General features: G+C 45.3%; 1 protein-coding gene across 3 annotated transcripts in view; it reads right to left on the bottom strand.

The window, feature by feature from the left end:
- FGF14 (fibroblast growth factor 14) overlaps positions 1–23559 on the bottom strand; it is a 415933-nt gene extending 392374 nt beyond the window's left edge. For 2 of the 3 annotated variants that reach the window (XM_009470248.2, XM_087757508.1), the window contains exon 1: positions 22880–23559. In XM_009470248.2, coding sequence (XP_009468523.1) covers positions 22880–23087 — 208 coding nt within the window. In that variant the 5' untranslated portion in view covers positions 23088–23559. The remainder of the gene's footprint in view (positions 1–22879) is intronic. The other variant, XM_087757513.1, reaches the window with a different exon arrangement.
- Positions 23560–26907: the final 3348 nt, after the last annotated feature.

The raw sequence follows: 26907 nt of genomic DNA, 5'->3' as shown, positions 1-26907 counted from the left end.
TCAGTTCACATACAGGAGCTGTCAACTCAAACAGCAACTGCAACCATTTCTCTTGTCAAAGTTCACAGAGTCTCTGTAGTTAACCAGGTGGCAATCTTCAACCCTGAAAGGTGTGTGGACACTGAACTCTTAGTAAGTAACTGGCACCTACCTTAACTACTTTCTGCACGGGGAGGGGACACCTCCTCTCCCCAGTTAGGCTCACACCAGTAACAAGATGGCGTGAGGTACCTGGCATCAGTTTCATCCACCGGAGTTTTTTAGCTCCAGATGAGTACCAGTTTCAGATGGGTCTAGACAGCTTTGCTTGGAGCCACTTGGACATCTCTGCATTGCACTCTTCAGCACACCATGTTATAGGAAACATTATTCACTTGGGCACGGTGCAGCACAAGTACACACAGACAGCTTGGTTTCTAATCACACCTGAGCTAATAAGTTCTCCTGAGACTTATTAGTGTCAGCTTGAGCTGCCTGGAAACGTCTTGCCCATATTTAAAAAAAAAAAGCTCTCACTCATTCCTCTGAAAAGGTCTACTGCATCCATGAAGTAGAGCAGACGTCTTAAAAAGCACCACAGAAAACCTCAGACTGTGTATTTATAATAGACTTACTAGAATTTAGCAGCTAAAGTCTGTGGTTGTGCTGTGCATGCTTCAGCCCAGGACTTTGATCAGTGTGCAGGGAGGATTTTCTCTCCGGTTGCTCCTAACACCTTTCTCAAGCTGTCTGGGAGGTACTCCCTCCAGTGCTCCTGCAGCGCTCAGGCGATGCTCAGTGCTCAGGCAGTGAAGACAAAAAATAAAAACCAGCAGGCAATGAAGTAATTAAAGCCCAAATCTATCATAATTAATACATATAATGGAGATCAGTTAAGAAGGAAGTTAACTGCTTTGCCAACAGGAGGTTGCTTTATACCAGGGCTTCTCATTCCTTCCTGGTGCAACGGCCTATAAACTAAAGGATTTAATCCTACTGCTGTAGTTAAAGCATTACAGCTTTCTAAAGTCAATTAGACCTAACATTGGAATGCTTGATTTTGCAGCTCCTTTGAATGAATTTTAATTTATTTGTTTGTTTTTAATAATGTATTGACAAATATTGTCAAGTGGCAACAAAAACAAGTTGAAAACCAGCACTGTGATTACATGCAGTGGGTTTAACTGCCTCACATCCCTGGGAGCTATTTACTTTTTTTCAGATATCTGGATGCCAGGGTATGAAGGCTAGTGAGCAAAGAACGGTTTTATGGTTAAGGCATTGAAAAATATGGTTGTGTTCTTAGAAAGAGTACTATACAAGAATGTTAAGTCATTATGCTTTCCTATTCCTCCTTTCCCTATCTTTAAATAGAGGTTAGTAAGACTCCCTTAGCCCATAGAAGTTTTGGAAGTCCTAATTAACATCTGCAGAATAATTTATGATCATGGATGGATACAACTACTTTAAAGCAATTAATTTTTACCAGCTATCTTTTCTGTACTGTATCTGAAAAAAACTGCATGCTGCAAACTGGAATTCCTATCTACTGTATAGAAAGCAAAGGAATACAGAGCTCCTGGTTATGCCCTGTTCTCTCAGAGCCTTCAGCACACTACTGAATGAATGGATTTAAATGGACCTGATTTTAAAGAAAAAAAATAAAACTACCCCACATCTGATAGTTTCCATAGCACTAATTATTCTTTACACTCTTTTCCTCCCCAAAAAATCAAAATACTTGGCATTATCAATGAAACCAGCCAAAAACTTTTACACCTTTCTCCTTAAAATCACTACAGTCGCAAAATATTCTGGAGCACTTTTCATTACTTCTATTCATACAGAAAAAAAGGTAATGCACTTGCTTCAGTTATATTATGCGGCAGTCCTTCTAGGAGGTAAGTGCTGTTGTGACAGAAGCAAATCTCCATAGCATCACTGATGTGAAAGAAACCTTTTCAGTTTTCATCAGCTGAGATGCTGTTCTATGGTGAGGGGTTTGGCTAAGTTTTCTCCTGAGGCTGTTGGTATCTTGCTGCAGATCCAGTAGCTTAAACATAGGAGAATTGTCAACATTGTCCCCACATCATATAGAGAAATACTTATGACTCCTGGGCAATTTTCTTTCACACGTTGCTAGAGGGAAGGTTGTCGTCAGAGGAACTGGGGCATGACTTCTTTTCTTTGTTCTCCCACTGTCATCTCAGCCCCCTGGGGTCAACGTTGAACAGCGTTTCTAACCTGAACCAGGAAACTAGAAAGCCTGTGAAGGAATGCATGTCTGCAGTGAAGATGTTTACTTACATCATATGCGCATGCATTAGCTTCATGCCATAGCCATAGTCAAGGAACCGGTCTTAAAAGAAAACACCAGAAATACTAGAAAAAGGAGTGATTTCAATTCTGCAACAAGCAGGAGGTGGTTCGTTGTTCCCTCACTTGTTGATTGCTGAAGCCACTCTCACTAAAGCATAAACAGTCAAAAATACATCCTGATCTTTCTGCCTGCATTGCACGTGCTGTGTTCCAGTCATCTGGATATCAACCACATCCAGCTTTGAACAGATGCTCAAACTGCAGTAGAACAGGTAATATTGCTCCCACTAATGTAAATATTGTATGTTAGCAACTCTATGTGAGTCACAGCTCAAATTCTGAGATGAAAGATGCTAAAAGCCTTCACCATTCATCTACCTGCTTACACCCACAAGTAGTAGCCATCAGAAGTCACTATTTGTCAAAGATTTGAAATAACATCCTGTAACTTGTTATTTTCATTTCTGCAACATATGACAGTACCGTACACTGTCAACTGATCAGAGGAAATGAGGAAAACAGGAGACTTCAACTGCAGTTTAAGTAGAACTACCCATTACAGTATAGGGACAAATGAGCAAGGAGCAGGAAGCACCTAACACCACTTTGAAAAAATATTATGAACAACTGATGTAGAGTTGTCAAGTTTAATTGCTATCTACGTCAAAGCAGAGTACTGGCTTCGCGGTTGTCCCCCGCATGTCATTGGGAATCTGGGAATCAGGTGTCTTTAATCAGCAGAATTGCACCACTCTGTCTGATGTCAGAGACGGATTTGTTGTAACTGGAAGAAATGGGGTATTACTCTACGTCCTGCAGCCCCCAGGTCTGCCTCTAGCCTTCCGGCTTGTGTAGAAAAAGCAGAGACATGGCTTTTCCACCTTGTCAAGAATCAACCTTCTGGACATCCCTCTACGTCCAGAATAGAAGAAATCCATTTGTGCCAGCCACTCTGCAGGAAAACAAGCGAGAGAAAGAGCTAGGTGCAGCCTTGTCCTCGGTATGCCAAGTGCAGAACTAAGTATAATCTTGCCCTTACCATATGAACAGCACTGTTTAAATGAGTGCACATTATTGTATGGGGATTTTCTTGAGGCGTATCTGGCACAGCCTGCACATATTTTTAGTGCTTTTTTTCATGACCATGGCAATACTATGCAGATAAAGCAGAGGCACTCAATAATAAAATCCTATCCTTTGCCACTGCCCAGTGAGATGCTGAATTTGGAGAGAAAGCAGTAAATACTGTGGGGTCCTGGGATGAAGAACAACGACCATCCAAAACTCTATTTTAACTGTCTGATGACATTATTCTTAATCATTTTTGTCCCTGCAAAGGTATTTCAAGCAAGACAGGTTTCCAGTTTTGGTTCTAAAAGTGAAGATGTATATGACCACGACCTCAGTGCCTCTGCTCCTACAGCTACTGTGACCTATTTAGTTAATAGGAGAGAACAAGCCACTGATAAGACAAATGAAGCATTACTTTCCTTTTACCTCTGGAACATTTTCAAAGACCAATGAAGACTAACAAAGAAATTTACTTAAGATCAAGGTTAGCTAGAGTAAACAGTGAGTAATTACTATCTTTTAAAAGACATTGTTAAAATACAAATACTTTCCTTATTTCCTACTTAAGTATTTTCCTATTTATGTAAGTAAAATAATCTTAAGCTAAAATAGTAATAAATAAAACAAATTAAATAGAATTTACTTTTCATCTGTATTCATGCTGCTTATTAAATGTGAACATTTTTCTTGGTTTGGGCAATAAAAATACCCTAAAATCTTTAATTTTATTTCTTAACTGGTTTGCTCTCTCTTTGACGTGCATATGTTTGCTGCCTCTATTAATAAGGTCCTGTATATGGCTGTATTTTATTATTTAATTATTTATTACATTAGGCCACTGGACCACTCCCTAATTGGGTCTTTCAGAAAAAACTATACAGCATTTAGTGCCAGTTTATAACGAGACAATCCTTAACAAGTCAATACAGTTTCATCTATTTACACGAGTGACAACTTTGGCCCAGCAATCTCAGTGGTTCTTGTATCTCCTCAGACTTGCATGTAAGCAATATTTTTCTGTTGTATTTATAATGAGATATGTGACTGAAAAATAACAGTTCAGACATGAGCTTGTGAATTGTAGGAATTGTCATCTTTGCACATGCAATTCTTCAAAGCTGCAGCCTGAGACTTGATGCGGTGGCACAGATCGTGCAGCGTGCAGCTCGGTATGAACATGCTGTATGGTGAGTCACTGGATACACCTAAATCAGTCCTTATCTAGGTCTCTTGAGGTACAATAACAGTTACGAAGAGTCTGAACCTGTAGAGAGGGAGGAAAGGCAATCTGCAACACTTTTGTTCCAGTTTCCAAGAGCAAAGGGAAAGGAAAAAAAAAAGGTGGGAGGAAGGATGCTCAGAAAGAATAATTTCTTGGTTTCTGAAGGATAAATACAACTGGATTATTTGTAGGAACAATGCTCCTTACATTATACAGCAAATCTGTACTTGCTTTCTGCTACTAATCTTTGTAACATAATCCACGGTTAGCAGTTGCACCTGGGTAAAGACTGAGACACAGACAGGGCCTTGACCCTGCTATTACTGAATTGGTACAGTTTTTGAATAATTGAGCTTTTCATTAAACCTATTAAAATACTGAAATGCATTAGTAAAACTATACAGTTGGAAAAGGTTGGTTAAGAACCTGAATGTTAATACTACCCTAAAAACCAAACAGGCCAATTGCACCTTCCATTTTACATTGTTGCTAATTGAATAAATCCCATGCGTTAAATAAGCATAGGGAAATTTTTTCTCCAACATGCATCCAAGACAAGGGCAGTGTCTCCCCTTACTGAAAAGACCTTTGGGCCAGGGTTGAATGCTCCAAACAAAAATGGGTTTTTTGTAACGCAACTGATATTCCAAAACATGACAACTAAACCATGAGCCCAATCCCACCATTAGCATTACACTCTAAGAACATTTTGTGATCTGTTAACAGCAGAATGGGAATTTGTATAACGTATATTAACTTACTTATCTTTCAAATTATCACTAGACCTTTTAAACTAAAAATTGCTTGCTAAGAACCAAAATCTATCATCCACTGAAAAATCCTTCATGTTTCTTTGTACATTGCAAACTATGAGATATCAGGGTGCTAATACCAAAATTGATCTGTAAATGTTCTTTCAGGTCCTCGTACATCCATCACAAATATGACTATTTGGCTCCTGTTTAGACATTATCTTCTTAAATCCTCATCGCCAGAAATGGAGCAAAGTCGAGTACACACAGCTGAAATGGCTGCTGCATGATGAAGAAGAAAAAAAATAAAGGTCATGTTGTAAGTATTAACAGACTCATGATATCCATGGAAGGGAGAGGAGTACACAGTGAATACTGTCCGTATAGTACATGGAAGTGCAGGAAGGCTCTCTATCATAAAATTAATCATAAAATTAAAACTTTTTTTCACCTTCTGTAGAACAGAAGAAGTTCTAGTAATAATAGCCAAAAATTTTGATATCTCAGCCACAAACCCCGAAGCTCATTTGCAGGACATCTTGGTACCAGTGGATTTACTGGCTTTGTTCTTTCCTCCCCCTACTTCACTCACGCAAATCCCTCTGCACACAGGCTGGATGCTACAGTGAGCAGGGCTTGTGCTCTCTCTAGAGAAATTTCACAAGCCTTTTCCCTTCCCATCTGTTATTTGAATCCACCCTAATTTGTTCTGAGTAGAGCTTGTTCTCAGAAGGGCAGTATTTGCCCCACAGTACCATAAACTCAAAGTTCAAAATCTCTTCACTTCTAAAGCAAGGGTTTCTTTGGTTACGAAACAGCTTTGCCACGGTGAACTTCATCAGGTGGCAGGGCCATGCACCGCACTCCGAGGATGATGGTAATTGTCAGTGTGGCATTGAAAGCAGGCACCGGATACCTCCTCTCGTCACTGAAGGGAACTGTGGGAGAAAGACCATGAGATCTCTTATGGAGCACAGCAGAGGTGTCCTAGCTCTCAGGCTTTTTTAAATCCATCAGGATTTAAAGTACACGGAAACATACAGTGCTGCCAAGGCCCTGCACCACAGCGAAGGATGTGAACTGACAGGAGCTTTGTAATGTGCCCACAGAAGTGGAGAGAGCAGTGAGAAAGCCTTGCTCTGCATCCCATCCCTAGGTGGAAAAATTTCCCTGCTGGGTGCTCTAAAGCAGGATTTTCACTCTCTCACTAACAAATGTATCTGAAAGGAAGAGGGGAAGAGAGCTGAAGGAGGAAGGAGGGGAATAAGCAGATGGACTGTAGTAGAAACCATGACACTGGCAAAAGTAATTTTTCCATGCCCCTGTCCTCTGTGGGCAAAGAAGAGGAAATACAGGTTAAAGAAACTCTGTAACAGGGTAATATTTACATACTCAAATTAAAATATTGCCTAATCTCTAATTAGGTAACTATGCATCTATGGGCAAGAGCAGTCCACCCAGTCAGTTGTGGAATATAATGACAAAAATGGTGCCTTTTAAGAGGGCTATGACAGGAAATGTAGGAGCAACGACTAATTTATGACCTTGAAAACAGTGTGGTAACAGTTTGCCCAGTTACAAACAAAACGGAAAAAAGAAGACAGGAATGCAAAGGCACACTGATGTAAAATGAGCTCATAAAAGTATCTGAGCAATAAAGCTTCAGCTCCATCCTTTTGGTATGAAAGCATTGGGTGTGATGAAAGATCTGTCTCCTCTTGAAGCGCAGGTATGACCTGAGCAAGTGAAGTACCACCCTCCAGACACTCCTACTTATTAGCACTAAGACAATTGTTAATGAAGAACTGCTCACCACTAATTTAAACAAATTGCATATAATTGGTTCCTACAAACTCTCCAGAAAACACTGCTTCACTGCCTTGGCCGCCTGACTGTCTCAGTGTGTTCTCAGTTCAAAAGGCTTAGGCGCTCACACGGGTTACCACGAACACTGGGGTTAGTATCACAGAGCTTTTTGGCTTAACTGCCCTCCTAAGTCAAACAGCACTGAACTTAAAGCACAAATTTTTACGTTTTGTTTTGATGATGGACCTTTATTTCATAATTAGTTGAAGACTGTGCTGCTGTCCACTGGGCAGCATGTTACACACTGGCCATTACACCAGTGCTCTTTCAGGAGCTTTATAAACTCATCATTATATCTAACCTTAAAAGAATAAGTATTTTTAGTGCTATTCTTTGAAAAGTACTGTTAATATCAACAGATGCCACATACTTCTACACTGGCCAGATCATTCTGTACTGGATTAAAAAAATAATAATAATTTTTAAACAGATAGTACACTGTCAAGGACTTAGGATACTGTTGTTGCACATCCCCCTCAGGGAGAAAACATGAGTGCCAAGTGTCAGGGGCAAGGAGACTACCAGGTGATCCACTGACTAATTTGTGTACTGCAATGCTGGCAGTTTGAACTTTCATTCTCTGATATTCCTTTTTTTAGAAGTATTTTTCAAAAGGATTAGAAATTCCTGCTAACTCAGCCTTTCATTTTATAAATTTGCTTCAAGGTCCTTCATTGAAGGCACACTGAGACTTCTGAAATCTATTTGTGTAACCCCCAGCTTGTTCTGGTTTCTGCTGTTGCCTGTAACTAATAGAGTGAAAGCAACAAAAAAGACAGAACTTCGGGATTCTGAGAAAAAGCTCAATTCTCTTTAGAGGGAAAACCCAAAACGACCGTGTCCACATGGGGGAAATTGTTGTTCTGTCTCAACCGTTCATTTGCTGCTTGTTCTGTTTGGTTTCTGTAGACCTAGATTAGTTTCCTTATATGTTAATGCCCTTGGATGCAAACTGGGGAAGACATGCTTGTTCTGCAAATTAGTCACTGTAAGTTAAAACACACAAGAAGATGGAGCAGACTGAGTCTGATGCTGTAAGAATTTTTCAAGTAATAATAGATTAAGCACAAAACCATTTAATCTGTACAAGAAAATTATTGTCTTCCACAGAAACAGGGGCCTCTCCTTACAGAGACCAAGGAGTGGTGGATTAGCAATAGAGGATTTGAGTATTTAAATTTAGCTAGATTTTAAAAACCTGAAGGAGTGTGCCAAGACCAAAAAAACCTCCCCTTTCTTTTCCTCTGAGGGCAAAGATCACTTCCATCACAAGAATGGCCCCATGCTCTGGCCATGGAGAGCATGCTCCCTTTTTCCTCCTGCTAAACCCTTCTGTGGAGGTCTTTGATGACCTCATCTGACAATGGAGCACTGCAATGTAAAGCAAATAGCAAGGAACGTCCAGAAGAAGGATTAAAGCTGGTGTTTTCAGGTAGCTTACAAAAAAGAAAGACACTGTAAATGAGGAGACACCAAAAAACTTCATTTGCCCAGCCTGGAAGGGGGAATGAAGAAAATGTATTTTCAGTCTTGGAAAGAATCTGAATGCAGTTAGTCTGGCCCAAGTTGGCTTAATTGCCATACCGTGTGAAAGGTCCTAGACACGTTACATTAATGTGCTACTAACTGAAGAAACAGTTTCCAAGATACTGAATAAATTGAGAAGTACTTATACTGAAAGTCTTTTCCTCCTCTATTGCTAAAAAGACTTTACCATCTTAGAAGATTTGACTCGACTTCCAAATTTACAGAATGCTTAGAGAGGTTTCAGAAATCCCAGCTCTTTGTAACAAGCCCACATGCTGAACACAGCCCCCCACTGTGCTTTATTTTAGGGCAACACAAAACTATGTTGCATCATCAGAGCTTTTCACAATTGGCTTTATTGTAGGCAATGAAAACATAAAAATCTCTGTTCCTGTTAAATGCAACACCCTTCTTAGTCCCAGATTAAGTAATGACACTTGGGTTTCTTCAGATTTTTAATTTGTAAAGGAACAGTTACCTTAAGGGGTTTTCAGGGAATTCATGAAAAGAGGAGAATCCACTGCTTAAATTCAACCTTTTCATATTTAGCATTAAATGGAAGAGTAAACATATCCTCTGCATCCTCAGAGAAAAGAATTAAGAGATTCCAAATGCTATAAAGTGATTTTCCCTAAAACTATTTAAAAAAAAAAACCAAACAAAAAACAAACAACAAAAAACCAAACTGCTTTATGATTTCTACTTTTCATTAATATAGGCAAAATTCAAACAAATATACTGGAGCATACTGTCAGGCTATAAGCCAGACCCGTTTAATTCACAGCCCATGACCAGATTTAGCCTGCCAAAATATTTAAAGCATCAATAATCAGTAAAAATGTTTCTTTACTTGTGCTCCTCACAACTATATACAGGAAGACAGGGACTGGCAGTCATGAGAGGAGAAATATATACCCTTTACTCAAAGAAAGATCAAGAAGCAAATGCAGCAGCAACTCAGGTCGGTGTCCATACAGCTCAGCAAATAGAAGGTGGGTGTGCAGTAAAACAACAGGTTACTCAGATGACTGATGGTGTTGACCAGTTTTGTTGCACAAGCTCACAGAAATGAAGGGATGATCCCTAGCAAGGTCAGCGAGGAGGAAAGCAAGTACAAGTCAGTGAAGTGGAAGAAAAAGGTTTTATTTAGGGACAGAAGAAACCTCCTGTCCTTCAGTGCTTCCTTACCCTGGAGCTGCATTTTCTTCTTGTCAGGGAGAGGAGAAAGGGGAAAGCTGTTGCTTTCCCCAGCAAGACTGGGCCTCCCTTCCTGTCTGGTTCACCCTCCTCAGAAATTCATTATGACTCATTCCTTGCAGGCTCGTGTCTCTGCTGCTCAGCTGCCAGACTTACTGCGAAGCAGGGTACTCTGGTCTCTTTCCTCCACCAGCTTTTCACAGGGTTAACCAAGAGCTCATGGGAAGCCCCTTTCTAGATGTTCCTTCCCCAAAGGATGAAGGTGGGATTCATCCCTTCTACTGAAGCTCTAATATCCCCTTTGCCTGGCTGGGATGGTGTCATATGCAGTTATTAGTCCAGGTGTGTTCCTACACTGAGGCTGAGGACACAAATAACCCACCCTACAGGCAGAGCTTGCCCTAACTTTCCTTAGTGGAGGTGAAAGGGGTTTTCTGATCCTCTTTGGTTGTGCTCATACTGCTAAATAAAAGAAGTGCTAGACCACTGGTCACCCACACTTGTTCCTTAAGTCCCAGGTGATTTTGCACCACTTCAGCTAGCTCTCTCCCAGCCAAATCTGCTAGGGAGGGTGGTAACTGCAAGTAATGTAGACATGAGCCAGCCAGAGCCATTTGAACTTGGATCAATCCCTGGCCCTTTTTAATTAAGCGATATAAATTCAGTCTTAGGTTCCTGAGCAACTAGGAGGAGTTTAAGGTGGGGGAAGGATATCAATGCCAAACTGAAGGTGGACAGTTCTTACTCACAATTCTTACTTGCCATCTGTTAGTGAGAAGAAGAGACTGGCTCTCCTTTTGAAGTTACTTTAAGATCTCCAAGTATAAGCTTCTTGACACAGATTTATGGTGATCTACTAGGTCTGAATGGCATCTAACATTCTTGGCCTATGTGACTGTGGACTTAATAAGCTATTGGAAGAAAAAGGCAAATTAGTATTGAACCTATACCACCCTCCTTCACAGTGCCTAATGCTTGCAAGTGTGCAGAAATGCCTTTGAAACCTCCTGATAGAGACAAAAGCTATTTAAATGCTTCTAGTGTTGGATAGCTCTGTAGTTTATACCGCCCAGTGCATGGTGTCTGATACAAAGATTTACAAAGCTTAAGATCCATAGAAGCACATACACTGCATTTTAAAAGTTGTGTTGTAAATCACTTTGTGAGGGGTGGGGTGGAGGAAATAATACATTCCTCTCACCAGCAGTTACTGTGGCAACTACACTGACGGTATCAGTTGAGCTTGAGGGCCACCCTCGCAAGAAGACTCGTGTGCCATCTCCCCTGCAGGTGAGCCTGCAGGTCTTAGCCCAGGCAGCTGGAGCACATGTAGGACTCCATGTGCCCATGCAGGTCCAAACGAGTAAGGGCTGCCAGGGGTGCTCATGCCGACGGCTTGCAGACCGTCGGTGCGGCAGCAGGCAGGCAGGCAGGAGGCACCGGACACTCAGCCTAAGGTCACCCTGGAGGCCACTCCTTTGGAGCTGTGCAATGACAGCTGGTAGACTCATGAGAGTGTGGGAGCACCTTCCTTTACAAAAGCATTTACAAGGATATCTCACCTTTAGCAAGACAGCTATAAATGGAATAAATTGAAAGAAGCTAGACTCTCAAATGTAACTCTCTTAGGTGTCCTTGGGAAAGAAACACTTCTAGAAATAGATGTTTTTCATGAAAATGTCCTTAAATTTCAGATCTATTTGCTCTTCGATTGATAAGTAGCTTAAACAATTTCTAAATTCTGCTTGCCTGTAGGACTCTCTATCACTAACCTTTCTAAATGACTACAGATTCCTTTAATCCCTTTATTATTTACTTTATAATTTCTTTTGTCATTCTGGTTTTTCATCTCCCTCTGAGAATAAGTGGGAGAGAAAGCATCCCACACTATTCATGTATCATCCACACAGCACTTGAAAAAAATCTCACCTAATGTACTAACATCGCATTCTGACTTACTTTTATTCAAAATTCATCAAGTTCCACCCCCAAATTCTTAACCTATATATATGACTACAAAGGCTTAGTATTTATCTTTTCCCCATCTTCCATCTTAAATCTATTAGCAGGCATTCTTTCTGGCAGCCAACTTAGACCATAATCACTCCAACTAGCCACTGAAATCCAAGGAAAATGGGCCTCAGCAAACATAATGAACCCTCATGTTGTTGTTTCTCCTGATATTTTGTTAAAAGTTTTTAACCTAGCCAGCACAACTTACAGGTTACTTCTGCTTTGGTTGTAAGGTCCTAAACTGCTGCCTCTGCTTTCATCTTGATGGAAGCTGGCACAACTGGAATAAAATCATTCTGATCCAGCATCTAAGAGGCCATGAAACTAAGTAGCCATACAGTTAAACTATCGTGATACTCACCTACATATCCTTAGGTTCAATTATTTTTTCTCATTGTGCTTTTTTTTTTTTCAATCAAGAGCACCATATTTACTTAGGTATCTCAAGGAACCCTTTAGATTGTTTTCCTCAATGGCGTATAGCAATGCTCAAAATCAACATGCATAATGTTGAAGTGGTAAGAAAACCAATGTCTTCTAAGATACACTTTCACTGAAAACCTTCAATGAGGAAAGAGTATCTTCTGTGGCCCACAAATCACAGGACTCATCTCCATTTCATGTCAGTAATACCCCAGATAACTCATCTCTTATAAACTGCAAAGACAAACTGAAATGAGGAAAGGCACTAGAATACAAAATCACAATGCCTCTGTTCCCACTACCCTGGCGCACAATGAGTAAACTCATTGATTTTACCCAGATATGTATTACCTAGGAAACTGCAACAGCTTTATTTTTTTTCTCTTACACTTTTACAACTCCACAAACATTATCAGGTTTGAAGTCCAGTTCTAAAACAAAATAAGGCCTCCTTCAAAAAATGTGGGTCTTCAATACAAACACTACATAATGATGTATTTGCTGTAAAACAATTCCATACTTCTTTCAGGTGCCCTGTTCCATGGAAGAAGAGTCCATGCTACAAGTTTCAAAGGTAAGGGAATTCATCTTTGACGTCCATGCTACAAGTTTCAAAGGTAAGGGAATTCATCTTTGACATGTTTCAAAACTTTGTGCAAGTAGGCAGGGCTCAACGCTTCAGAGCACAGGGGTTAATATGCATACAGTCCCTGGTTTTGTCACAAATGTCCCTGGTCAGCGGGAACCCTAGAGCATGTTGTACTGAAGTGGCATGTTATAATCCTTTTGTACAATAATGTCTCAAATCTAGACTATCAAAAGTGAACTCAATCAAAGGTGAACAAAGTGAATCAAAGGTGAGCAAGATCCAGAATACAAGTTCACACTGTCTGTACCCTGCAGAAGGTCATGCATATGGGTCATACATATGGGTCATGCCTTGCATCCACATGGATTTTGCAGTTCTCTGGAAACTCGTCAGCAGGGTACCATGGCCACAAGCTTCAAGGAGGCACATAGCACCCATGTGAGCAGGCAAAGACAGGACCTGGAACCAATTCTCTACCAGGTCAAGTAAGAATTGCTCAGCAATATCATCCAGAAAACTTTCCTGGAAGCTGAGTCCTGCTTTAACAGCAGAATCCCACATAAAGCATTTTATCCTCAACCGAGTAATATCCTCAAACAATCCTCAAAACAAATGAAATGGATAACATTTGCTCTTAGGTCTTCTGAATCCTCTTGCTGATTTTACTGTCTTTTCCTAATCAATCACAGTTATTTTACTACCTCTGCATTTATGTACTTCTGCTACTGTTCTGCTACTGTAAATTAGCAGAAAGTGGGAAACCAATCATTCATACAGCTCATGCCCAGTAAAACAATGGATAGTCCATCAGCCCACCCTTCATCCATCATAAATATCTATGACATCAGTAATAACCTGTACAGTTGTTCTGCTCACTGCCACTAGCTAATTATTCAAAGTGGTGGAGAGAACTTAAAAATATCTGAAAGACACATAATTAAGGGCTAATTTTCCTCAGAGATGCTAACCCAAAGTAAAAAGGTGAGATGCCTGCACAATCAGCAGGTGAAAGAACTGAAAGAGATGTGAGAGGCTATAATGGAGGCAACAGTGTTTGGAATGGGTCAAGGTCATATTCACAGAGATAAAACAGGTCTGAGTAAAGCCAGGAGACTAGCAAATGTCTGAAAGTCCGTATAACCCTAGTTTTTGAGGCAGAAAGTTTCCTTCACATGGGGACAAACATAAAAAAAAAAGATTTATACTGGCAAGGGGCTAGCAGGAAATCCCAGGGGGCCACAAGGCTTTACAAATTTTAATCCACCTGCTAATGCCATTTAAAAATATGGATTTCAGTGAAAGCTGAAAGAGACCAAGCCACAAAATTGCACCTGGGTTTTAGACAGACTGAAGATAATTCACATCTGAGATCATGGGTTGATCTCCTAGTGGGATAATCTGCCTAAATCACGTTTAGGTCGAGGTTCTCAGGGACTATTAGCAGTCTGGGTATGGACTTGCAATTTCTAGTTGCAAGAAAATCAGAACCGTAAAGTGCTTTTTCATATTCTGAGCACTATGAATTAGTAAGCACTACTATTAATTTAACCCTTATTCAGATGTTCCTGATAGGATACTCTATTTTATAAGATACTGCTATATTAATGATTTAACTGATTTTTTTTTCAGCATTTCCCTACTCCATATTTTTTCCACATCTTTTTCTACATTTTCCACTATGTTTTGCAGTGGTAGTTCCTGTTCATCTCATTCAATGTCAATAAATGTACCTATATTAGCAATGAGTGAATGTGCAGAAACTACTGGGCAATAGTAATGTTCCATAATGCACTTCTCTAATGAGAAGTGTGAGTTGGGAACCGTTTAATCCGGACGTTTTGTTTAAATGTAGCAGGTCATGCTTAGAAATACATTTACTGAGAGAGTAACAAGTCTGGCAAACTTGTCTTCTTTAAATTAACATTTTTGGGTCAAACCTCATTAAAGGACAATGAAATTCCTGTATATTTCTTTTGCTAGCATTGGTGAGAACCAAGAGATTTATATGTAAACAGAAGTCTTTGCTCTTATATGCAAGCGCTCTCTCCTGTTCAAACCATTCAACACTGGTACAAAATTCTAGTTTTCGGTCACACTAGATCTTAATTCTTTAAAAACTTATTCAAGGGAGCAATATCCTGCTTCTTCCCCCAAGAGAAAGGACTTTATGAAAACATGCCCTTTGCAGGAGATACTTCCTTATCCCATACGCCTAGAAAATCCATAGGAATGAACTCGTTTTAGCTGGATGTAAGCAGGGGCAACCTGCCAATACAGGACTCCCAACTCCTCATAGCCCCACAATTTTGCGAGCTTCTGGTCTATGGTGAAACTGTGGGCAATACTCTGCGCACACCCGTGCACACAAACAGAAACCTCCACCGACTTCAGGAGGACCACGCAGGCAGATCCCCATGCAAAGGGATGTGTCAGCTGCTGTCTCATCTATGTCCTCCAAAGCCAGAGACATCCTAAATCCTCAGTAAAGGCAAGTTATACTGCATAGGATCTGAGATGACAGAAATGCTGAGTGTTTTCTGACAGCTCAAGGAAGGAAAGGCACCATGAAGGAAGTGCTCTTCACCTTACAGATGAGATACTCACCCCTGAAAATCTCCCTGTAATCGGTAATCACAAACATGGAGCAGGAATAGCAGTGTTAGCCTCTGGTTTTCAACAGGAGAAGAAACAAGGAGTACCCACTGAAAACACAAACCCCTCCACTCCCTTTCCACACAGCATGTGGTTACGTGGAGCTCGCTGCCAGGCAAAGTTTTTGATGCCCAAAATAGAAAAGCTGTTTGACAAGTAAAGGTGTATAGCTCCTTCAGAGGCTACTACATGCAGTGTACATCCGACTTAAGACAGCCCGGTGACTGATAGATTAGGGGAAGGATCAAACCTAGATTTGCCATGTGCCTTATATTTTTCTTACACCACCTAATGCCCAGAGCTGAGGACAGGACATGTTCAAGAGCTGAGGCGCAAGTCCCGCACATTCTGTATCCTCACTATGTTCTTATCTTTCCAGATGACAAAGCTGCACCAAAAAAAAACGTGGATGCCATGATGAATTTTCAGGGAACAGCAAAGTCTGTTCCCCTATCAGCTCAGTGAAATACAGACCTTTCTGGAATCTCCTTAAAACAAATTTTTCATAGAGGATTACAGCTTATTTGTATCACTGTCGGAGAGCAAAAACCAAAACAATTCCAATGGAATTAAAATGTTTAACCGTGGTTCAATTCTACTGTCTGATGTAACCTGGTTAATTTTAGTGCTACGAAATGATTAAGCCAAGTAATTTCCAAGATACTACCTTCTGTATGCAAACGTTAAACTTGTTCAGTGCAATTCCTCATGCTGTTTCCAGTTAAAAGTAAAACAAGCTGGTGTCAGAGTGAAAACGCAAAATACGGACATTAAAATTACACCATCAATTTCTGCTAGCAGCTGCGTGTCATTTATTGTCATTTGCCGCACAGAACCATCCAATATTAACTCTCAAACTATTAAAAAGTTGATTATGTTCAACACAGTATGTGACCTAAACTAGTGCATTGAATTTTACTGCATAAGGTATTATTATTCTGACTTGTGCATTGAATTTTACTACAGATATTATTATCCTGACTTCTCAATGCTGTCTCATCCGCAACTCTTTACTTTCCTTGCTGCTATTTAACCTGAGTGCTTCTAACAGTGTATGCTACAGATACACCAAGCCTGCATTCCCTTTATCTATTAAAAGCCTTTCACTTAATGATTTTTGAGGTTTTGCCCTCGAAAAAATCCTCTTCAAAGTCAGTGTGCTCCTGATTGGAATAACAACTTTGTTAGTTATTCACACGGTATTTACCTTTGCTGCAGCGTATATTAAAAAGAACACTTCACTTACATATATTTTGCTCACTATGAGTTCAGTCCATCACAGTGCCAAACACCATCAGTTCCCTTTGCAATTATAATTTTCAGTACTTCTGAGTAGCTCAGAACCTCTAAGGATTCACTTGGAGAACACGATAAATAATTTTTTTAATAGCCAGACTGAAGATGAATATAATCCTTTGTGCTCTTCATCACATGGTCTCCAATAAAAAGATTTTCTTCCCAGTCGCTTCATTTGTTCTGACAGTAGAAACACATTCTGTGTAAGAAGCGGGATCTTTCTGAACTACACACAGCCCTGGTCCTGCAAAGTTTATTTTCTACTGTATAGAGTCTTTCTGTACAGTGGCAAGTAGCTCTCGGGTACATTAATCATATACCAAGCCTTGTGCTACACCACAGCAATATTTTTTTTTTAACAACAGAGATTGTAAAATTTTAAGATCATTCAATGTTTTGTTACTCAGTAAGTTGTTCAGTAAACTAGTAATTTGTCTTTGAAAGGCTATCATTCACTAAAATGCAAAAAGCAAACAAAAGGACCAACAGCACACTTGTGCAATGTTCAGACATTGTCTGTGATTTTTAACAAGCAGGAAAGCAAGGCATAGGGAAGTAACAGTGTGTCCAAAATCACAAAAGCCATCTGAAACAAAATTAAGTACAGAAACAAATCACTGCTCCTGAAGTAACAAGATCATCCTCAACGGAATGAAACCTGCTCCAGTAGGACTCAGTGCTCACAGGCACATTTGGCAAATGTCTGTAAATATTCAGCAGTTTAATGAGCACGTAACCACTTAATTTATCCAACTGGATTCTAGACTCGCAGCGTTTCATCCTACATGTTGAGTGATTATACAAAAACCTCAGTAGTGACCCCACCAACTACAAAATGCCACCTCAGAGTCGATCTAACGCCCTGCTTCCTATTTCTTGAAGTCCTCTTGAAAAACTGGTTTGCAGTTTCAAACAACTCTCTCCTCTCTCCTCTCCAGATTGTATTTTTACAGGCATTTATGGGACAGAAAAGCTTTGAAAAGGGACAAATTCTGAATGTCTAAATCACTCCTTCCCTAAATTTGAAGTCAATAGGAATTTTAGCTCAAAATTAATCTACTTAACATAATTGCAGCAGGTAAGTAGAATAAACATCAACTCAAACAAAAACTGCATACACATAAATATTTAAACTGATGATATCTGTAAATACCTTTTTCATATTTTCCATAAGCCTAAGTCATCCTTTGTATATTTGAATTCATTTATAAATGGCCTATCATTAGCACACATTGAACTAGGTGCAAGCATTTTAACACAGTAGGGAGATGCATGAGCCGGCATAAATTTCACCCCTTAACAAGTAGAATACGCAATTTCATTTTATCAAGAATAATTAAATTTGCAAAAATTCAGGAAATGTATTCCATAAAGGACAAAACTTCAGTAAGTGAAATACATGTAAATAGGCAATTCTACATTTGAGGGAGAGAAACGTACCATGGGCTCGATTAACGGTATAAGAATTACGTTATTTAGGCAGAGCTGCTTTTCAGACCTATGTGAAAGCAACTTCAAGGACCCGATCCCGCAGCTCTTGCTGAGGCAAAATACCCTTTGTCTTTTGGTGGGAGGTTTGTTTTCTATCAGTAAGGAAGGCAGCGGGGGGCCCCCATTTACTTAGAATTCAGATAAAGACACACACTATATATTTTATGGGCAGGACCCAAGCTTCTGCTTCAAATAGATCCTCGCGTGGCTGTGCTTCAAAACTTTTTTCAAAATGATAAGCGACCATGAAAGAACAGCCTATTTTACGGAGAAGGAGTTTAAGAAGGGACTGTGCAGAGATCCCAGTTCAGCCACAGCCTGCATTTCAGATGCTCTTGCTTTTTATGTAAGTTTTGTGTTTGAGACTGATATGAGATTGATATGAGATTGATACTAACAAAAACCAAATTCCTCTATCAGCAACATATTTATAGTAATGCCAATTTCCATCTACTCTCCTGTCAACCCCCCTGACTGAGTTGGAGAGATGCCTCTCCTTGGAGGTAAATGGAGAGGAAACATGATAGGTCTTCTGTCTGCTGGGCTGCCACCAGGAGTGAAATCTGATAGCAATTCCTGCCATGGGGGCATCTAGTACTCCAGCCAATTCACTCATCTCCCATGGGCACCCTAACAGCTGTCATTTGGCAAAAAAAACCCAACAAACAAAAAACAAACTATTCACTTGTTCTATTTGCTTCAAAAAACACCCAGAGGTACCCTCCTTCCCCGTTCCCCCTCGAGCCCTAAATCCTCCCCGTGACTTAGCCATGCCCTAACCGAACGCACCCAGTTCAGAGCCTCAGGGGGAGTGGGGGGGAAGCCACCATGATGGGATCTTATCATTACAAGCCCTGGCTCAGGCCTTATGGTCTCAAGCAATTTTTAACTCTTTGTGAGAAAAAGTCTCTTTTGTCTCACACTTTGTGTAGTCCTCTCTGTGTGTATGACAAGCTGGAAGGGCAGGGTTAGATGGGAATAATTACAAAAGCAAGTGAGGCCCAGGGAACCTAACAGATTGCAAATATTTTCATGCTGGACAGGACATTGAAGATATGTGGGGCTCCATTACCTTTTGTACTACTAAACTCAGGAAAACTCAAAAAAATTAAATCAGTGCAAGCAAAGCCACACCTATTGATTCTTAAAGTTTTTCTCCTTATGAAGAAATGTAAAGAGGTAAATAATTGCAGCAATCAAAGGCAGCTCCTCTTTCTGGGATATCAAATTTGAAACAAGTCTGGTCATAACAAAATTATTACCAAATAAAAACCACGGCCTCCTGATGCAACCCTGCCAGAGACTTGCACACACCCCACCGGACACCCCATCCCTCCCTGCCCCGCTCGCCCCTCGCTCCAGAGCCCTGCTTGGTGCCAGTAAACCCGGCGGGGCCAGCTGGGGACCCCGGGGATGGCAGGGGAGCCCCGGGAGGAGGCCATCTCACAGAGGGGAGGGCTGCAGCCAGCGGTGGAGAGGAAAGACAAAGCAGAGAGCATTTGGAAATGAGCCACCCAGTCCCGTTTCTGGAAAAAGACCGGCTGTTGAAAGTGACAAAAAAAGTGCACCAGGCCGAAAATAACTAAACAAACTGAAATTACAGCCAGCGTTAGCTGCCTAACCTGCTTCATTTTCCGCACGGTTTGATCAGCGGCAGCTGCTGGCTCGTGTGGTGCCTTTTGAGACCAAAAAGCCCGGTCGCTCCTGAAAAGTTTGGCGGGCAAAGGGGGCCGGGGGGGGCCGGGGGGGTGCAGCGGAGCCCCGTGCCACAGCGGGGACGGGGCTCTCCGGCTGCCGCCGGCGGAGCTGCCCGCAGAGGGGGAGCCCCAGGGCCCGGGGCACCGGGCGAGGCAGGGCAGGGCATCACGGCACCGGCTCCCTGCCCTCCCGCGGGCGATCGCAGCCTAGGTGGAGATGGCCCAGAGCAACGGCGCCTGCGGCCAGCTAATCCGGCCAAGCGGGCTGTTAGCCTCCCCAGACCGGTAGCCGCAGTTTAGCGAGAACGGGATGTCAGGACGGGGCGTGCGGCTCGGCTGGGCTCGGCGTCCCGGCTCCTTCGCCCGGGGACGGCAACAGCAAGCCCCCACCTCCGCGCTCGGCTCTCCCACTGCCCTGTGCCCCCCGGGCCCCCGCGGCGGCGGGGGGCAGCGACCCCCCAGCCCGCCCCCGGGCTCTTCCCCCCGCAGCTCGCCCCTCTTGCTCAGGCCGGCTCCCCCCCGCCAGGCACCCAGGCAGGGTGGCAGTGGCGGCGGCTGCCACCAAACCCACTCGTCCCGTGCGGAAAGGGCAAGTGCGGCAAAGTCCCTGGGGAGGGGGAAAGGTGTGCTGCGAGCCCCTGGCACCCCGAGGGGCGCGTCTCGCCTTCAGGGGCCGTTTCCTTACCAGCCTACCCTCCCCGAGGAAAGGACACGGGCCTTGAGCGGGGTGGGGGGGTGGGCTTATACGCCTCCCCCCCCCGCCGCCCGTATGCAAACTGAAAGGTCTAGAAAGCAGCACCCCCCCAAACCCTTCCTCGGGAGCATCGCCTCTCGCCCAGAGCACCACGGCGCTGGAGCCGGGCCCCCCGCCCCCGGGGGCGGTCGGCGGCGGCAGCGGGCAGGGCAGCGGGCAGGGCAGCGGGCAGGGCAGCGGGCAGGGCAGCGGGCAGGGCAGCGGGCAGGGCAGCGGGCAGGGGGGGAGAGCCACGCCGCGGCTCTGCTTTCCCCCTGCGGCCACGGGCCCTGCGTGCGCGGCCCGGGCTGGGGGAGAAGGGGCGTCCCCAGGGGCTGCGGGAAGGTGGCCGGCTGCCCTGCCCCGGCCTGCCCCATCCCGCCCCGGGGGGGCACACGGCTTGGAAGTTGCCCCCGGCCGGGGGAGGCGGCTGGCTGCGGAGGGCCGAGGGAAGCAAAGGGCACTTTGCGGGAGGCCGAGCGCAGCCTCCGGCGGGGCATTTCGGCCTCAATGGTATGCTGAGAAGTGGCTGCTCTTTGCTGCAGCGGCAGCGGCGGGGAGGGAAGGGGCGAGACGAGCTGGCAAACGGGAGCGAGGGGGGGGGGAAGAGAAAAAATCCGCCGGGGTGCCCACCGCCGCTCTCTGCACCGGCCCAGAGCTGGGCAAAGCAGGAGCCGGCACCCCGGCTGCCGGGGCGGAGAGGGGTGCGGGCTGCCAGGGCCGCTGCTTGTTGATGTTGGGGTGTCAGAGAGGCAACGAGAGCCTGTGATCTACTACACTGCAGTGCCAGCGTCAGGAGCCTCCTGTTCGGGAGCTGCCACTGCAGGGCAGCCGGCACACACACACACACCGGCGCGCACACACGGCGTCCCTCCCCTCGCTGCCCGGGCTCCAGCGGCTCTCGCCTCCCCAGGCACGCAAGTGCTTGCAGACAACCCGCCGGCCGGGGGGAGCGAGCACGGCGGCGGGGGGGGACCAGAGCCCGGGGTGAGGGGGGCGGGGAGGGCCGGTATTTCCCCTGAAAAGCTGCCGGCTCCCCCGCCCGCCGAACATCCCTTCTCGCCCACCTCGCTCGCCAAAGCCGCGGGCTTGGCCGCACGGACGCCCCGAGCAAGAGGGATGCAACAGCGGCAGCGTGACCCCCCGGGGCCGGGCGGCCCGGAGCACCTGCATTTGCATTTCTTATGTAATGTACTGCAAGTTTCCCCCTCGGAGCCGGCCTGAACCCAAGCGCATCATCCTGGCTGCCAGGCAGACACGGAGACGCAGGCAGAGACACCGGCGTGTGCACAGAGGGGTCATCCCGGCCCGGAGAGGCGGAGGGGACGCAGCCACCCAGGCGGTGCTGCTGCCGCTGCCGCTGCCGCTTGGCACGGCTGGCTGAGTTGCCGTCTGGGCACAAGCCCCGAGAAAGTGTCCACCCCCTTTCCTCACCACCACCCCCCTTCCACCTTCCTGGCCTACGGTCCCGGGGGGGTGAGTGATAACGGGGAGCCCCCAGGCCGGGGGCGGGGGGTGTCGGGCTTGACTTCAGAAGGCCGAGCGAGGCGGGTGGGTGTGTGTGGGGGGGTGACAGATTGCAAGCTAATCAGAAAGTGCTGTGCAGGACCTGAGCCCCGGCACGCTCGCCCACCGCAGGCAGGGCCGGCTCCCACCAGCGCGGGAGACCCGGGCTCCTCTTCCCAAAACTGACGGGGCCTGTGCCCGGGGGGCTCGCACGGGGGACGGGAGCCGGGAGGGGGGCTCTACCGGCTTCCCCGCAAAAAGGGTAGCGATATAAAAGTTTCCTCCTTGGAAACAGCACATAGAAACTAGGAGATGCAGGCTGGGCTAGGGTCGCCTTTGATTTTTTTTTTTTCCTTTTCCGTGGTGACAGTGGCTGAAGCTAATCCAAACCGCTCCTTGCTTATTCATACATGTATGCACATGCATGTCCGTGCTGGCCTCGTTATATTTCCCCCTTCTCCCCTCAGCAGGATTGCAGATCTACCTCGGCGAGCAACAGACAGGGTAGCATAAAAGAAAAACAACGCAGTGCAATGGATTGCTTACCAGTTTGGTTCTTGTTTTTCTTAAGACTCTTGCCACAAAGACACTGCAGCATATGCGATCCTTTGCTGAAAATGTTCCAAAGAAACCACATTGATTTGGGCGAAAAGCAATCCAGCAGCTTATACACCCTGAGAAAGAAGAGATCCTTGTGGTTGCATAATAATAAATTGAGACCAGTTCTCCTGAAGAGGGGCACCAGTTTTATCATAGAAAAAATGATTATATTCCGATCTTCTCCCAGTTTTTTCTCCTCACGTGGTATATTTCTTTGAGACTTTTCAACGGATGCTTTTTTTTCAGCCAGGCTGAATGGTTATTCCCCCTAGATCAACATTGGATTATAACCAAAAGCGTGGAGAGAAAATAAAAGAAATCCCTTCTTTTCAGCGCGAAGCCAAACGAAAAGTAAGGTCGTGAAATCCCAGCCGAGGCCAAAACCTCCTCAGAGGCACCGGCAAAACGCGGAAGAAAGATCCCCAGAGAGAAAACCATAGCCTGGTACTTGACTGCTAGGAGGATGGGTGGATCTGCAGAACAAAAGCCACGGCAGGATCCATCCTACTGAGCGACTGCCATTGTGCAGCCCCGCGGCGGGAGAGCGCACCACCAGCACCCGCCGAAGCCCGGCTGAGGCGCAGAGACCGCTGCCGGCCGCGGGCGCGGACCCCGCCCGCAGCCCCCGCCGCCGCCGCCCCGCAGTCCCCAACGCCGCCGCCGCCCCGCGACGCCGCCCGCCCTCGCCCGCGCGGGCCGCTCGCCTCCCGGCCCCGGCTGCCGCTGCGCCCCGCACCGCCGCGCAGGAGGCAGCACCCCCCGCCCCGCGCCGCGCCCCGCGCCGCCCCGCGCCGCGCCCCGCGCCGCGCCGCCCCGCGCCGCCCGCCGCAGCCTCGGCGCCCAGTCGCCGGCGGGCGCCGGGGGAGGAGGAGCCGCCCAGCCCCGCCGGCCCCCGGCGCCGTCACCGGCCCACGTGCGGCCCGCCACGGCACCGCACCGCACCGCACCGCACCGCACGGCACCGCTCCGCACCGCCCGCGGGGAGGCCAGGCGGGCTGCCCCCGAGCTGCCCCCCGGGGCGAAGCGCGGACGGCCGCCCCCCCACCGAGTGTCCTGAGCCCCGGGATCCGGCCCTCCCCCGAGGCTGGCGTTTGCCCGGCTCGGTCGTGCCGTGGTCTCAAAGCACACGGATGGGCAACGCGGCCGCCCACCAAAAAACGCTGCTTCTGGATGCTGTCCCTGCTGGCGCCGTACCTAAAAAGTGTTCCGGTGAGGTCTGGGGGTTGCCCCAGCAGAGGCAAGTGCCATCTGTTTCCTGTTAGGATGGTATCGTGCACGGTGGCGTCCTGGGCCGCGACTGGCGTTCCCAAGCACTGCATAATACCTGCAGAGGCAACGCTAAAATAACCCCACAAAGCACCTGCTGCACAGCCGAGCTCAGAGGTCCACAGGCAGACGGACCATCTCCTGAGCGGTGCCAGTCACCGCTCTCCATAGTCCCACCCAGGAGCACTGCCCTTTCACCAGTCCTCCCCGGCCTCTGCGGGAGGGCTGCGCCCACCAGGCCCACAGCGGCGGCATCCCTGTGTGGCAGCGGTGGCACGGGAAGGGCTGGAAGGTGATGCCCCTGTTCTCCCTCTCCCCTTTAGATGCTCTGCTGGAACGTGTGGGTACTGGAAGGTGTTGGAAGTGATGGGACAGAAAGCATGGATACATGAGGGAAAAGATGATGAGGCAGTAGCAGAAAGGAGCTGCTGAGAAGAAGAAGGTGGAACAGAGGTGATTGATAGAAAGTGGAACAGAGGTGATGATAGAAAGTGGACAGTGAACAGCTCACTCTCCTCTCCTCTCCTGCTCTGTCTCTCATTGCCAAAGTCATCTATATCCACCTCCATGATCATCTTTACCTCTTTGGACAAAGGTTCGCTCTTTGACCATTAACTTTTTCCAGTAACAGTACAAAATAGAAGTACCAGGACACCGTTTTCACCTATGACATTTCTATGAATACTTGCATGCATTCAGACGTGGTCAGATGTTGGTGTTTTCTCCTGAAGCTGTGGCAGCTGCTGTTGCTCCAGGAAGTGTAGGACTACAGCATGAAAAATGCAGAGGTTTGTGCGTGTGCTTTTCCTGCCCTGCCAGGATCTCTGTCTGGTTACCAATGTTTGGGAAACTCTTACGGTAAACATTTGGTCAGCACACCAGGAAAAGCACTGGGAACCGAAAATTTTCCAGTAGTTTTAATTTCAGTGAGATTCTGGATTTATACATATAGGTGAACTCCTTGGTTGCCACATCCTTGTCTACATGGTATTTAAATGTCGTTACCCTGTTTTACAGAGATGAAGAATGACGCACGGGAATGAAGGGCTATCTTGTGAGAAGTGGCCCATGGAGTTTGCAGAACATGAGGGGGAAGGGGGGTAGACACCTACCTCTCAGCACCCAAGTTTGCAAAATTAAAAATAAGCAAAACCTGGCTGATAAAATTTAATTTAGAAAGAGAGTGAGGCAAAGGTCACAGAAGAAGTTAATGCTCAGAAGTGGCTTGGTCCCTTGTCCTGTCCCCTTGGCTGTGCTGCCTGTTGAGCTAACGAGCTGTCCTGCCTGGTGTGCAGAAGTAACATGGGCTGCCGGGAAGACGAGCTGGCTCAGCCACCTCGCAGCCAGCTGGTTGGGAGTTCACAGCAGCCCTAGTGCTATTCATGGTAGCTCATATGTCACGGCTCCCTACAAACATAAAATTGATCTAGAGTCTTCCCAAAGTATCTAAGGTCTGTGTCTATCTTCCCTTGACCAGAAGAGCCAACATTATATAGCTGGGAACAGTCTGTGGTCTGTAGAAAACAAAAAGTCGTTTACAAGCTTTCCACCCAAGTAATTGGTTTATATACCTCCCTCAGGCTAGCATGTAACTCCCAACTTTCTAAATGAAAGTAAAACTTCTCTTTAGCATCTCACCATCATTCAGATGTCAGGAATTGTGGCTACAGAACCAAAGGGGGCTGGTTCTGATGGTGATATATGATTTAAGGTTTACCGGAATTAGAACAGAAGCAGGAACTCCGTATCTCAACTGAGAAAACTAACATTCACCTTGCCTGTCTGGTAACTTAATGCCCTTGAAGAGGTCCCCAAAACATGGCAGGCCTGTAGAGAAATACCTGAGCAAGAGCAAGAATTTATTCAGAATTCCTCTTTATGCAAAGTCAAAGTCACGGAGAGATTAGCCTTTCGAAAGAAGAGTTGACCTAATGTGGAAAAAAACAGAGGATGTCTTTTCTTCTCAGGTGAAATATGTATAACAGCCTTAAAAAGTCTAAAACATATACTTAGACCTATTTAGCCTAAGTATAAATTATCCTTTTCAACACTTTAATTAATTTATAAATGGCCTATCATTAACTGACACTGAACTGGGTGTAAGCATTTTATCACAGTAGGAAGATTCATGAACAAAAGTAAATTTCATACTTTACTGCGCACAATGCCCAAGTGATCAAATAAAAAAATGACCTGGACAAAGAGAAGCAAACATTCCCTCAAGGGTTCTTATCTGTCTTAGGACCACGGAATAAGATGACTTTACTTGTAGAGGGATATACGCATAAAAGGTGGGCAGACCTGTGGAAGAAAATGTCATCTGCATAGTCCTTGTAAGTCAAGAGAAGTGAAAAACCAACAGGTGATATTTGGTTCAGCTCTTCCTCCGAGGATTTTAGGTTCCCATTTGGGGGAAAGGGAGAAAGCAGCAGTGGAGTATGCTGGTCACTCAGGCTGTACCAGGAAGACCTCTGATTGATAGAGACTATTGCAGATTTGGGAGAGAGGAAGAACGTAACAAAATTAAAGGCCCCTTGCTTTTATAGCATGCCACCAAGAGTCCCTGTCTTCTGGATCAGAGAAAAGAAGTCATTACTTAGGGACTCCATGGGGGTGGCCAGGGTGATGGTGATGGGGGAGCCAAATTCCAGGTAACCCATCCTCATGGGGTGGGGGCATCAGAGGACTCATGCAAGGAAAATGAAGTA

Source organism: Nipponia nippon, unplaced genomic scaffold, assembly GCF_047370975.1.
Source record: "Nipponia nippon isolate SJK-2023a ecotype South Korea unplaced genomic scaffold, ASM4737097v1 scaffold_2, whole genome shotgun sequence".
Classification (NCBI taxonomy): Eukaryota; Metazoa; Chordata; class Aves; order Pelecaniformes; family Threskiornithidae; genus Nipponia; species Nipponia nippon.
This window is presented reverse-complemented; position numbering and strand designations above follow the sequence as displayed.